The sequence below is a fragment of the Aspergillus luchuensis genome, chromosome 1 (assembly GCF_016861625.1).
Source record: "Aspergillus luchuensis IFO 4308 DNA, chromosome 1, nearly complete sequence".
NCBI lineage: Eukaryota > Fungi > Ascomycota > Eurotiomycetes > Eurotiales > Aspergillaceae > Aspergillus > Aspergillus luchuensis.
Genome location: NC_054849.1, coordinates 2,309,281 through 2,322,832, shown reverse-complemented (window position 1 = coordinate 2,322,832; position 13,552 = coordinate 2,309,281). Strand labels below are relative to the sequence as shown.

Sequence of the window (13,552 nt, the reverse complement as noted above, 5' to 3'; positions counted from 1 at the left end):
GACCAGTCGCACACACGAGGGATGTTCGTGAAGGTTCTGGGTCTGCTGAGCTGGCGAAAGAGCGGCGGTGGTGGTGATGGCGTCTTCTTTTTCGGCGTCTGCGTTCATCTGTGTGTCTGGGTAGACCCTGCTGACGTGCACCACCCCTCCGCGCTCGACGTATTCGTGGTCCTGCGTCTGATGGCCCTGCTGAAGGGAGAGAATGGTCCGGCAGATTGCTTCCAGGGAGCCAGTGCTGACGGTGGATTCGACATCCAGCAGAGTGAAGTTCACGCAGGGGTCTTCGGCACGGACGACCCTTGACAAGCCGTAGGCCAGGGAGCGATCGGGATGTCTCACATCTAGTTGGGCGCCGCTTGTCACCCACAAAATCTTACAGCCCGACGCAGTGAGGTGCTGGATTGCCTGCCATTGTATGGGTGTCACCTCACTCAGGGTCGCCGAAAAACCTCGTCCACGATCACAACGACTGAGCTGGGCGCGATAGCCGCAGCGGGAAGGGGTAGATGTTGCTCGCTCGGCGCTTTCCCGGCGATGGCCAGCTGTTTTACTAGTGGCTTATCCTCCGGGGTGAGATGAAGTACTTTTACCTCTGAAGTCGTCGCAAGCGGGGGGGAGACAATGGTCTTGTCCGATGAAAGCTGAGCGAGAAATACCGTGTCCTCTGACAAGCTTTCCTGTGCAAGGGGAACCACTCGCTCGAACCCTTGGCCACGCAGAAAGTCAAGAATCTGGGACGATGAACTTCCGATCATAGACCAGTCCGAGCTGCCAGAATCGCTGTCCTCACCGCTGATGACTGACGCGCTGCCCGTATCCTCCGTTACATCGACCAGGGACGTTCCTAAAACCAACAGATAGGCTGTCGGTGTCATGGCCCGCCTAACATTAACCAGCGCATTCGCCAGGTCGGCGCTAGAGACGGGTCCTAGCTGAAGGATCGCCAAATCAAGCATGTCAGGTAGCATGGACAGACCTACATCAGGCTTGGTCACATCGAGCATATTCATCTGAGCCTGAGGGTATGTTTCCGACAGCAAGGCCTGCGAGGCACGCAGCGAAGCCAGATTTTTCGGCATGAACTGGTATTTGCAATTTCCCTCGCCGAGGGACAGATCGCCGTCGAATATAGCCCGCCCGACACTTTCCTCAAACGGCAGCGTGCTGAACTCTACCACTCGAAGGGAATGCTTCTCATGCAGGAGGAGCTCCATAAGGGTCCACTGCTTTCGTGATGGTGATGATGAATCGTGGTGTGGCATGGGCTTTTGCAGCGAACGAGGAGCCTGAACCAGCCCACGTATCTGCCCATCGCTCAAGGTGGACATCTGCGGCTTCCAGTGCAAACGCATGAAGGTATGCTGCCTTTCAGGGGACTCGGGACTAGCGTCGAGTTTGTGGTACCACAAGCCCGTGACCTTAAGCAGTAGCCGTTTACTAGCCGGGTCAAAGACCTGTATATGTGAATGGTAGTTGTGGGCTTCCTCGGGGCTGCCCACTCCAGAGAACTCAGCTGAGGCTGCTGCAACCGCAACTGGCACTGCCGCAACGTCCCGGGCGTTGATAAGGAGATCATCTACCACGGCAGGCACCAGAGCACCGCCCACGGCGCTGCGGATGCCCTGCCACAGCGAGGCGGCTCCGGACTGAAGGCAGCCATCGATCGCCACGGGGTGGACTGAGTAAGGCGACTGAGGATAAGAAGACGGGGGCTCTGAAAAGGAAACTAAGCCTCGGTTGGTTCGCTGACCGGCCACAGCCTCGACCTCCAGTTGTGACTGGAACGAAGGGCCGAACGAGTACCCGACATCCCGGAGGGCCTTGTACCAGGCTTGTGCGGGCATGGGGTACTCCAATGACTTAATAGCCTCCCAAGGAGCATCTAAGATGGATGGCAGAAGAGGGTTAGAAATGCGACCGTCGAACATCAGATATAGATGTATATTTATATATCAACAGGGAAAAATTCAGAAATAAACGAGAAAACTTACCTTGATCGTAAGGAGTCTTTAGCATGATCATACCAGAGCAATGGCGGGTCGTGGTAGCGTCCTCATGTAGCGTTAAAACCGTAAATGGTGTCACGAATCCGCGCGTTCGTCTTCCGGGGTGAGGGTGAGCATGATGCGCTGGTCGGTGCCCTCCTCCAGGACCATCGCTTTCATGAAGGTGACATTGCGAAGCCGGTACGCCACGTTATGAACCTGCAAATTTTGGTCGATAAACCCTCGCAATTGACCCATCCGGAAGGCTGCCTCAACCGCCATGGCGATGTAGCCCGCTGCCGGGAAAAGCACCTGACCCCCAATGCGGTGGTCCAGCAGCCAAGTAAGCTCAGGCAGGCGCAGTAGCTTCTTCCACACCGGGGCCGTCCATGGGGTCCCTAGGACCTTGCCACTGAGCAAATCGTGGTTTGGATACCGGCGGAAGCGCCAATCCCGGCTGGCCTGGCTTTCCCACCAGTACTTAGTGGCATGGTTCCACATATAGTTTGGGAGATCAACAAGGACCGCAGGTTTGCTGTCGCGGGCACTTTTGGCCCGGGCTGTGGCATTGACTTGATTGATATTGATCGGGCCGTCGGCCAGGAAGAGCCGTCCAGCCACGTCGAACAATGCAGTTGGCTCGAAAGCATTTCGTCTGCAGGGGGCGTGGTAATCAATTCCAGCACCATTGGATGACAATGCTTGAGGATCTGCTTGACGGGACCAGCCAGGGCCCCGCTGGGTCCTACTTCGATGAGGAAATCCACAGGATCCGCATCGGTCAGCATGGCTTTTACTGCCTCGCTGAAGCGCACTGGTAATCTCATATTCGCTTCCCAATACGCGTTGTCCACGGAACCCTGCATCTCGCACCCTGTGACGGATGAAAACAACTTAGCACCGCGGCGCCGCGGCGAAGCTGGAGACGACGAATCCGGCCCCCTAGCATCTAGCAAGCTTTTGTAGTGGGCTGCAATGTCAGCCATGAAGGGAGAATGGTATGGCAGGTCCACCTGCAGCAGATGCGCAAAATGGCCGTGCTATGGAGCTGGTGGCACACGGTCTCAAGAGCTGAAACGTGGCCCGATAGAGTCACGCTTTGCGGAGAGTTGATACAGGCTAGAGCAACGGCCCCAGAGTGACGCTGGAGTATCTGCTGTAGGAGAGGGCTTGTATCGCTTAGACCCGCCGCCATCATCCCCAGCTTCGGTCGCAAATCATCCTGCAGATCTACAGCGGCTTCACCGCGGTAATATGCAATTTGGATTGCGTCTTCAGGTTCCAGCAAGCCAGCCGCGACGAAAGCAGCAATCTCGCCGGACGAGTGACCCACCACACTGGCGGGTTGGACGCACCAGGTGCTGAGAAGATCAGTAATCAGCAATTGAAGGGCTGTCACCAGTGGTTGAGAGAGCTCTGGTTGGCGCACATGGTCCGATGATCGGGGACACGTCAACTCATCTAGCAAGGGTTAGCCTGGCCATATAAAGCGACTCCTGGCCCTGGAAGACCCGCTACCCGGGTCATTCTGCAAGGCATGAAAATTTGACATACCATACAAGCTCCACTGGGGAGGATGGGGAAGCGCCTGCAGCACTGCGTCCAAGTGCCGCAGCAGCCGTTGGGAAGACGGGAACGTATCGACAAGGGCCTTCCCCATCTGCGGCCATTGAGATCCCTGACCGGTGAAAATAAAGCCCACTTTTGGAACGTTGGACCGTGGCTTACCGTAGATCAGGGCATGCTGATCGACTGTGGGGGTGTTAGAGACGAGATATGCGCGGTGGAAGTGACGAGTCCGCCGTTCCGACAAGGTGTCGGCGAGGTCCGGTAACGAGACTCGTACTTCCGGCCTGACCAGGTGCATCTGCAGGCGCTGTACCGTTGCTTTCAGCGAGGTCTCGTCGTTGGCCGAAAATACCAGCAGGTGGGAGCTTTCCTGCTCCTGATCCGCAAACAAATCGTCGTCATCCGTCAAGTATGATGATATGAATGAGGCCTCTGATGGAGGCACCGACGTATCAGCCTCATCTAGGATGAGATGGACATTGGACCCGCCGTATCCATAGGAGTTGACACTGGCGCGGCGAAACGGCACATCCGGTCATTGGATCGTTCGCCGAAAGCTCACGCCGATGGGATCGTGACAGGGGCCAGCTTGACGGTGACGCAGACCAACTCCAGCGATGCTTTCTGGGAGGCTGTCACTGCCTTTCACACGGCAATGCCTGCGTGGATCGCGAAGTTAGCAGCCACCGCCTATGTGATCATGGACGGCAGTCTGTATTTTATGCCGGCGACATTTCCGGGCTACAACGCAAGCGAGGTGAACGGTTTCATGCAGCCATTTGTGGCCCAGCTGCAGCGTCTAGCCATCAACTACACAACTTCGGTGAACTCATTTGACAATTACTACCCTTCTTCGACACCTTCTTTAGCCCCTTACCCGATGGCTCCTACACCAATGCACAGGTCCAGGGCAGCCGACTGATTCCACGCGAGGTACTAATATCAGCGGACTCCAACCACGCCCTGACAGCGGCATTACGCGAGATCAGCTCCAACCAGGCATTCCAAATTATTAGCGTGGGCACAGATGTATCACGGGATAGCAATATACCCAACACAGTCTTCCCCGGCTGGCGCAAGGCCATTACCTGGATCGAATTAACTGCCAACTGAGACTTCACGCAGAGCTATGCCACCAACGTCGCAAACAAGACCCTGATCACAAATCATTACGATCCACTGCTGACGCAGGTGACGGGTCTAGCAAACAACAGTAAGGCATATTTAAACAAGGGCGACTTCCGGCAGAAGGACTTCCAGGCGCAATCTTTTGGGGGCAATTATGCCTCGCTAAAGCAGGTCAAACGCCGATATGACCCCGAGGGGGTGTTCTATGGCACCGCCCTGGTAGGCAGTGATGATTGGGAGGTCGCCAGTGATGGGCGCTTGTGCCGGAGTAGCGAGAGTAATTGAGAGATGGACAGGCAACCTTGTAATCACTGCCATATGATGCTAATAGCCTAATAGACCTAATGCAGTGGGGTGGTGATATGATATAGTATTTATCTACCAGTAAAAATAGATATTATGCGGCGGTTCCTTCCGCTAGCCAAAATACAATACAATCCAATACCACCTGTACGAATAATACGAGCCCTATGTATGCCCTCTGTATCCGCCCCCAAACCCCCAATAATCACTAGTAATAAGTTAACAGTCAACTCTCCGATGCAGTGAAGAGAGGCTAAAGTACAAGTGGGCCGCGAAATGAATCTCATTCAGGGTCTCAATACTAATCCTTTGATCTAGTAATCATTCCTCGGTTCGCAGTTTATTTTACTCTATTTGATCCAAGTGTTGTCCACCCATCTCACATCCACACTACAAGAAGAAAAGTTATCTACCAATACTACAACAGATGTCTCTCCCTCCTCTTGTTCAGGGCCACTGTGCCCCTCCCTTCTCGCCTCTCCGCAATACCCTGACTGAGAATCTGCAAGCCGGGGAGGAGCTAGGCTTCAGCCTCAGCGTGACCGTCGGCAACGAAACGGTGGTCGATCTCTGGGGCGGATATGCGGACGCTGCGCGCACGCAGCCCTGGACTGCTAACACGATCACGTGCATCTTCTCCAGCTCCAAGGTCATCACCAACCTGGCAGCAAACATGCTGATTGATAAGGGCCTGCTGGACCCTTCGGCGCCTGTGGCGCGCTATTGGCCCGAGTTTGCTGCCAATGGCAAGGAAACCATCCTCGTCAAGCATGTCCTGAGCCACACGGCGGGCCTGCCGGCTTGGGAGCTGCCCATCACGCTGGAGGAGATCTGCGACACCCCCGTGGCAACGGCCAAGCTGGCAGCGCAGCAACCGTGGTGGTCCCCGCCCGGTAGCCACCTCGGGTATCACCCAGCCACACAAGGCGTGCTGGTAGGCGAGCTGGTGCGCCGCATCACCGGCCAGTCGCTAGGGGCCTTTGTTCAATCTGAAATTGCCGAGCCGTTGGGGGCCGACTACCGCCTAGGGGTGCTCCCCGCCGATGAGGAAGGGGATCCCGCCCGTGTTGCAGAGATGGTACCGCAGCCGCAGATGCTCTCACTCGAGGGACTGGACCCGGCCAGCATTATGATGCGCACCACCATGGGGAGCCCCATCCCGCCCCAAGCTGTCAACGGGGCAGGTGCGCCGCTGCGTCGCACTGAACTGGGTGGTACCAATGGCTTCTCCAACGCTCGCGCTATGGCTCGCATCGGCTCCATGGTCGCCAACGGAGGTCAGCTTGACGGAAAGCGATTCCTCTCCCCCGAGACCATCAATCGCATCCTGGAGCCACAGGTCGATGCTGTCGATTCGGTCATGGGCAAGCGAATGTCCTGGGGATTGGGCTGGGCCCTTCCCACCTCGGGCAACTCCTACGACTTGGCCACGGATGGGTGCGTGGCTTACTGGGAAGGTTGGGGCGGGTCTATCCTGATCATGGACCTAGATCGAAAGATGTGTATTGCATATGCAATGAACAAGATGGGCGCCAGCTTGGAGGGCGATAGCCGCACCCAGGCCTATGTTAAGCAGATCTACCAAATTGTCTGTGACATGCAAAATGCTGAGAAGATATAAGATTTTGGTATGGACTTAACTTAATATGATATCTTTCTCTCCTTAGAACGGATATATTATCCAATTCCGTCAATAGCAGTATTTTCAAGCCACTGGAACTCTCTTCAATTTGTTAGTCATCAATAAAGTGCCCAGGGAAGTGGATATTCCGTACTCTAGACTAGATAATTTTCATCCAGACCTGAAACCAAGCCCATGTCTGTAGATAACTTTGAAACTTTAGACTATTATTATATGGAACTACTACCTAGATATATATATGAAGCAGTTACGGTACTTTTTTACATTCACTACTCTATATACTATATATATAATCCTAACTCCAACTAGGGATAGAATACTAGAGGTACTGTACAACTATATATAAAAAGTTTATATAACCGTGTTTTTAGTGGAGAAACTGTGACAGAATAGTGGAGTCTGTAGCAGTCAGAATGACTGAAGTAATATATTAGAAGCTACGTGGAGTGGTCTTGTAGATGGCGCGCAAGGAAAGAGTGAGAGCACAGAAAACCCTATCCCGACATGATACATCAAGTAGCGGCTGCAACAGCCGCACATGGCAAACAACGCATGTCGCAGAACCACCCCGCAACTTTATTTTCCACGTGCACTATCAGTTAGTACTCACTGTGTAAGAACTTTAAGTGGGGAAAATGGTGAGTATATTGCCTATACCAATATTAGTACGGAGAGAAGTGCCAGCAACAATACTATGGCGTGTAGAAATATATGCTTCAAACTGAAGGGTACATACATACATACTACAATGTGTCGGCTTCGAGTCCAGTGGCAGCAAGGTTAGCATAATTTGTTGCTGGAATATGTAGCATATAGAAGAGCCTCCTCTCACCGAACTAGCCCGGCTAGCTCAATCGGTAGAGCGTGAGACTCTTAATCTCAAGGCTGCGGGTTCGAGCCCCGCGTTGGGCTTTCTTTTTTATGTTTTCACATACATGTCTGCTTCAGGATTCGCTTGGGACCTCTCTTTTTTCATTTTCTCCTTCATTTGTTTTCTCTTATTACCCGTTACCATATGTAAATAACATAGGTTTAATACTTGTAAACTGGAGATAGGTCTGCTATCATGAAATCATACTATTTTGTCTACCACTTTTGGAAGCTATATCTTATGTCGGCGTGAACGTATATACGACAATCATTACTCCTGGTGCTCATGATACGAATATGTAAGCACTGACATAGATACCTAAATACAAAGTCAAGCAAAATACTAAACAGAAGATCACTGTCAACAATGCACAATACAAGGCGAAGCGTATAGATCATAGACACCAAGAACCGAAAGACAACTGGCCCTCCCTAATTTGACGCTCATTCTGGATCCACAATGGTTGAGCTTGACTCTCCCAGCATCATACTCCTTCCAGCCTTCTCCTCGGCCAAAACTCTGACTGTTTCGGTAAGCGAAATAACCTGCTCCTTCAGTCGCATGATCTCCAAGGTGGTGCCGTCCACTTGAATATTTGGGGTGGATTCCCGTACGGTCTGGGTCCAGCTATCATCGAGATCAAAGTCAACTTCCTCGGCAGCGTGTTCCCATTCCTGCATGTCGTCGTCGTCCTCTTCACCGCGCCGACGGTTCCACCTAATGCGTCTTGCGTCACGCACTTCGAAGAACGCTGTGATAACGAGGATGGGTGAGTATATAACGCCCATGATGACATCGTTGAGCTTGGCATAGTATTGCCTTGGTAGCCACCACTCAAACGGGAGCACTAAGAAGATGATCTCCAACAGATTAAAGGCTAGGTTAGGCGTTAGCGTAAGTATCAGAAATAGTGCGCGAAACATACGAGGTATAAAGACATTCTCATCCGGCGCGCGAACGAACTGCATGGTCTTCTGAGCGAAGATGGCCATGTACTCGTCAATAGCATTTCCCGAGATATCCTCGTAAGCACTGTTGTAGAGTGCAATGAGTATATTCAGCAGAACTGGAATGGATTCAATTAGCTTTGCAACCAAATATTAAACCCGAGGAATACCCACTGGTCATTACAACAAAGTTGAAAACGTAGTAAAGAATGATTCCAAATGGAAAGGCAAAATCCTCAAACGTGCTGAATTCTGGGCTCTGCATGACACTGTTCGCCATTCCTTGCACAATACCTCTCACAATGGGAGTATCATCATCCACTTGAGCCATACCGATGAAAGCCTGGAAAAAGCCTGCAAGGACGACGAAGAGAAGGGCGAAGAAAATCAAGCTTTCCTTCATCATAACTCTCAAGACCACAAACATGGCACCGAAAAAGCGGAAGGAATCGAGATAGAGCATCATGCGCATCCAGAACATCGGCCCCGCAAAAGCCAGAAAGTTATAGCTCAGTTCATTCAGACTTTGTCTTTCCGCATCGTGAACAGATTGAGAATGCGCTAAGGCAGCCACACGCAGAAAGAAAGATACGGCGAGGATTGCGTAGAGAGTAGAGTTGAAGGCATTCCAGAAGTCCAAGTAGTGCCAGCCGACCTTCCAAAGTTTGGAAACTTCGTCGCAGATGAAGGCAAGGGTCATCACATAGAGGATCCCCTCCACGGCATCTAGATCACCGGTGGGATTCACCGTGTTGATAACTTGGGTGTAAAGTCCGAGATAAACGAGGGAGAAGAAAATCTGGCAAATGTTCTGATATAGAGGCGTCCTCATCCGATCTGGGTGGAAATGAACCGCAAAACTTGTGTTGTCCCTCTCCAGGTAGGGAACGAAATTGGTTGGATTGCCCTCTTGCTGGCAGAACCATCCATTCCACAGATATCTTATACACTTTTGATAACCCGAGGAGCCAATGACCCTCAAAGCATGTAGATCAACAGCGCGCTCGATGACATTAGCCGGCATGGCCTCTCCACCATCAATGAAAATCGAGTACCGCTTAAGGAGAACATTGATGAGTAGATTGTCCTGATCTTCCTCGGTTTCAATACTATATCAGCTTGATCAGCAAAGCCTCCAAAATCATGCTACGGGAGGGTGTATGTATTACATTCTCTTCGCTATGACCTCACAAGCAAGGGCTCTGCGCTCATGCAAATCAGAATCCCAGAGCTCTTCCTGAGCCTGAAGCTTGAACCAACGCAGACAAACGAGTAGACAGAAGGGAACGCAGGCCTGCAGGTCTTCGCCTCCTGCTAGACGGGCTGTCTGAATCACATTTCTCGTGATAACCCGACTATTCGGACTGACAATATCACTCTCATCTAGCTCGCAAGGGATGACTTGCTCCAGCTGGTACTTCAGACGAAGAGCGACTTTGGTCACCTCCTTAGAGGGTAGGGTAGAAGAGACCTGGTCATCTGTAAAGGCAGGAAGCACTATGAACCCTGTTAGCCGAGAGCATGTTGTAGAGCGGCTCCGCAATCAGATGACGTACATCGGTGTTGTTCCATATGCAGGCGGTGGCGGGTCCGCCCCGCGTCGGTGTTGAAAATATCTCGCCAATGGCCCATTTTGAATGGCCCAGAGGAAGAGATCAGTTCGTAAAAGAATAGCTACAGTCGGATTTTCCACAGGCGCTGAGGGAGGACTCAGGAGGGAGACTTCAGAGCTACGGTCTACTTAGTTAATATAAGTCTTTCAAGACTAACTCTGCCAGGCCGCGCGCCCCACTTCTTAGCCGCTCAGCCAAACCACCAATGAAGGAGCCATCTTCAAGGTGCAAAGCATACAAGCGGTCAAGATACGATTGTTACTGAGCAGCAGCGCGAAATGATCGACCTGCTCCTTGCAATTAATCCGGAAGAGAAGGGCTTATACATCAGTGTCTGAAACGGCCACTGGGGCTGAACCGTTCGTTGATCAAAGAAGCTTATGTACATCAGAAAGAGAGGGCTCCTGTTGGGCCAAAGCCACTCACCAACAGAGAGTCAAGCAACATCCACTGATCAACAATACAAGGGACAATGTGCATGTCATTATCACCTTATGGGAAAGAAAGGCCTCTGGATGGGATGAGGCCCTTCCGATCGTCTTCATACCCCGCCGATGATCTCGATTTCACCCGTCGCACATCGCACATTAAACCGTACTTGCGTCTCATAAATCGTGTCATGTCCAGAAACTCTATTGAACTTTTTTTCCACACCCTACCCGACACACTTATATGATCGCCTTCAATCTTCAGTCTGCGATAACCCCCAACACCAGTTCGTGAAGCGTTCTGCTTGTTTCTCATGTCGCCGCCAAAGCGAATTCTCAAGCTTCACACGCTGTCGCTAAGCTCGCCGCGGGCAGTTTACTCAGGAACGCCCTCATCGCTCTCGGACATGCTCTCGTCGCCGCTGACTTCCATGTTCTCACGCTCACGCTTCTCCATGAGCTCCTGGAGGGCAGCATCATCGTGCTCAGTAACAGCCTTGGGAGCCATCTTGACAATGCAACCACCGCCAGACTCCTTGATCTTGGCCTCGATCCTTTGAATGGCCTCCTCGAGCATCTGAATACCAATGGCCTTGTCCAAGCACTGGCTGGTCAAGACGTAAAGTGGCGGGGCAACCAGCTTAACCTTGATCTGGGTTTCGGCGGTGTTGTGGGCCTCGGCGGTGCGCAGGGCCTCCTTGACCGCATCGATGCCGTCGTAACCGAAGCAAGTAACCTCAATATCGGCACGGACCTTGGTCGGGTGAGGAGTAAGTCTCTTGCTGATGTAGTGCGTCAACTCCTTCTTCACGTTCTCGTTAGGGAATTCAACCTCGTTCCACACGTCGGGGTTCCTGTGATGATATGAGTATAATAATCCGTAACAGTCTTGAGTCCAGTGGTCCTTACGTGATGGAGATCTTGAACGCATCGTGGGAGTGTCCATATTTGCGGTTCAGGGGCCATCCGATCTGCTGGTATAGGGTCTCAAGAGGGGTCTGAGTGGCCTCGGCAACGTGGCGCATGATGGAGTGGACAGCCTTGCTCTTGTTGTATCTTTCCTCACACTTGACAACATCTTCGGGAGAAACTCGACGCTTGGAAAGATCGATATAACCTAACGACGTAGAAAAGTACGAGTTAGTAAGTTGATGCTGATGTTGTCATCCAGAGGACTCGAACTTGCCCTTCTCCTTGTCCACACGAAGCACAATGACGACCTCGTTACGGCCGATACGGATAAGCTTCTGGATACTGCGGATACGTCTGCGCGACAATTCGGAGAGCAGAATCATGCCGTCGATGTTGTCATACTCGAGGAGCTTAACGTATGCGCCCATTTCGGCGATCTGTGAGGGGTTGAGAGACGAGTGTTAGACGGCGTTTTTGAACCCCGAAATGAACCAAATGACCTGTAGCAATGCATACCTGCTTCACGTTGACCATGACATAGCTGTCAACCTCCGGATACTTCTCCTCGTAGAAACGGCAATTTGTCAACGACATTTTCGGCGGGGTTGCGCCTTTTGCTAGGCAAAGCTTCGGAACTGTTCAAGAGTTGATGGAAAGCTGGAAATCGATAAGGTATCCGAGACAAAGTGGCCTCGAGATAATACCTGCGTAAGAGTGCCCGAAAGGATGTGAGGGAGTTGTGAGGTTGGAATGAAGACTGCCACTATTGGGGATCACAAAGCACAATTCGAAAAACCCACTTTCGGCCTCGCGGTTGAGTCATCACGTGCAGGGCTCAAAAGCCTCACCGCCCGGCAAAATGCGATAATGCATTGATAGGCCTATCCGTCTCCGCAGCCTTAGGCTCGAGTAGTATTGTCCCGACAAGACTAAAAGTAATTCTACCGCTGGGAAACTCAACACCATTTATTCCAGATCTGATTGGAATTCACAGCGAACCTTGGGCCCCGGTCATTAGTATGAGGCAACTGAGGTTTCCTCTCTATAAGCATACCTAAAGAATGGCTTCTGAATTCTGGGAAGATCTATAATACAACATCCCTCCAAGACCAGCGCTACGAGATGCTTTCTGCTTACTTCCAAGAGATCTGCTTGAATCTCTCAAAGTGCAGCTCATCCATTCCGAAAAGAAGCTTAGCTAGGTGTCTCTACGGAACAGTGGATACTGGCATGAGCATAAATTTTTAGCTCTATTTATTGACCAGACATATCATGCTGGGATAGGAGGAGTACTTGCATAAAAATGAAGAATATATTGCGCAAAATGCTACTCAAATATCCCGTGCTATCTGAACTTTGCTTACACAGACTCAGCGCTGAAGGCAGCTATTGATGAAAGTCATGGTCTTAGGGGGAAGACAGCATACGCGGAAGCAAATCAGTATGGAGGTGATCCCTGCTTCCACCCCCGAGCTGAAAAAGTAATGGAAGTAAGATAGGTCAGCTTACAGATTGATGTCACACTGTGAAACATATCACTAGAGTATTCTATGAAAATTGTTAGTGAGATTTCAGAGATGCCTGAGCATGACGCTTATGGTTGAATAGTATATCTATTTAAACGACGTAAACGGCGTACCTAAGGCCATCATCCACCAGTAAACATAGTCGTGTCAGCAAACAGTTTATATATTTTCGTTATCTTCTAGCATAACACAGATAAACCCGAAATTCCGATGCTAAGGCTTCACTATACCTGAACAAGTGACCATCTTGAAGGTCATATAATGATTGAAGAACATGGTTACCAGTATATTTTGGCGTGATATCATATCAAGAAGTGTGGGTGTACTTGTAAAAAGAAAACACCCTGACTTCCAATCAAAATTCACGATAGACGTGACAGTCAGTCATTTAATTTGGAATCATATACCAGAAGCTGAGCTTTAGCTCAACCTCGCGGTTCAAAACGCGTCAAGATAGGAAATCCTGAAGAAACCAGCAGCCAAAAGCCTCTCCTGCCACTACAACTCTCTACGAAGCCGAGGGAACTGTTCATACGACCCTGTCAAACAGGCATACCCAGACCCCGAACATTAGGCTGGGGGCAAACTGTTTACGACCAGCCGCGGAAGTCGGGCAGGGTACATAACT

At 51.2% G+C, this 13,552-nt stretch overlaps 7 protein-coding genes and 1 non-coding gene across 8 annotated transcripts; 3 read left to right on the top strand and 5 right to left on the bottom strand.

Moving 5' to 3' along the window:
• Positions 1 to 431: 431 nt before the first annotated feature.
• Positions 432 to 2,022, bottom strand: AKAW2_10808S (uncharacterized protein; the record flags this gene model as incomplete). The annotated part of the gene is made up of 2 exons (XM_041691301.1): positions 432 to 1,882; positions 1,992 to 2,022. 2 exons carry the CDS (start codon positions 2,020 to 2,022, stop codon positions 432 to 434), a joined length of 1,482 nt encoding a protein of 493 aa, XP_041537528.1.
• A 59-nt stretch (positions 2,023 to 2,081) lies between these two features.
• On the bottom strand, positions 2,082 to 2,851 carry AKAW2_10807S (putative secondary metabolism biosynthetic enzyme; the record flags this gene model as incomplete). The annotated part of the gene is made up of 3 exons (XM_041691290.1): positions 2,082 to 2,730; positions 2,783 to 2,789; positions 2,845 to 2,851. The coding sequence occupies 3 exons, from the start codon at positions 2,849 to 2,851 to the stop codon at positions 2,082 to 2,084; spliced, it is 663 nt and encodes a 220-aa protein (XP_041537527.1).
• An 83-nt stretch (positions 2,852 to 2,934) lies between these two features.
• Positions 2,935 to 3,852, bottom strand: AKAW2_10806S (putative PKS/NRPS-like protein biosynthetic cluster; the record flags this gene model as incomplete). Its single annotated transcript, XM_041691279.1, has 2 exons — positions 2,935 to 3,446; positions 3,540 to 3,852. The coding sequence occupies 2 exons, from the start codon at positions 3,850 to 3,852 to the stop codon at positions 2,935 to 2,937; spliced, it is 825 nt and encodes a 274-aa protein (XP_041537526.1).
• A 174-nt stretch (positions 3,853 to 4,026) lies between these two features.
• On the top strand, positions 4,027 to 4,667 carry AKAW2_10805A (uncharacterized protein; the record flags this gene model as incomplete). The annotated part of the gene is made up of 2 exons (XM_041691268.1): positions 4,027 to 4,377; positions 4,458 to 4,667. 2 exons carry the CDS (start codon positions 4,027 to 4,029, stop codon positions 4,665 to 4,667), a joined length of 561 nt encoding a protein of 186 aa, XP_041537525.1.
• A 745-nt stretch (positions 4,668 to 5,412) lies between these two features.
• On the top strand, positions 5,413 to 6,606 carry AKAW2_10804A (serine hydrolase domain-containing protein; the record flags this gene model as incomplete). The annotated part of the gene is made up of 1 exon (XM_041691257.1): positions 5,413 to 6,606. One exon carries the CDS (start codon positions 5,413 to 5,415, stop codon positions 6,604 to 6,606), a length of 1,194 nt encoding a protein of 397 aa, XP_041537524.1.
• Positions 6,607 to 7,466: 860 nt separating this feature from the next.
• On the top strand, positions 7,467 to 7,539 carry AKAW2_t10026A. Its single transcript has one exon. It is a non-coding gene; the product is annotated as a tRNA-Lys (tRNA).
• A 402-nt stretch (positions 7,540 to 7,941) lies between these two features.
• On the bottom strand, positions 7,942 to 10,077 carry yvc1 (putative potassium ion channel Yvc1; the record flags this gene model as incomplete). The annotated part of the gene is made up of 5 exons (XM_041691246.1): positions 7,942 to 8,375; positions 8,424 to 8,564; positions 8,620 to 9,554; positions 9,615 to 9,942; positions 10,002 to 10,077. The coding sequence occupies 5 exons, from the start codon at positions 10,075 to 10,077 to the stop codon at positions 7,942 to 7,944; spliced, it is 1,914 nt and encodes a 637-aa protein (XP_041537523.1).
• A 785-nt stretch (positions 10,078 to 10,862) lies between these two features.
• AKAW2_10802S (translation initiation factor eIF2 subunit alpha) lies at positions 10,863 to 11,992 on the bottom strand (the record flags this gene model as incomplete). Its single annotated transcript, XM_041691235.1, has 4 exons — positions 10,863 to 11,340; positions 11,396 to 11,603; positions 11,673 to 11,835; positions 11,915 to 11,992. The coding sequence occupies 4 exons, from the start codon at positions 11,990 to 11,992 to the stop codon at positions 10,863 to 10,865; spliced, it is 927 nt and encodes a 308-aa protein (XP_041537522.1).
• Positions 11,993 to 13,552: the final 1,560 nt, after the last annotated feature.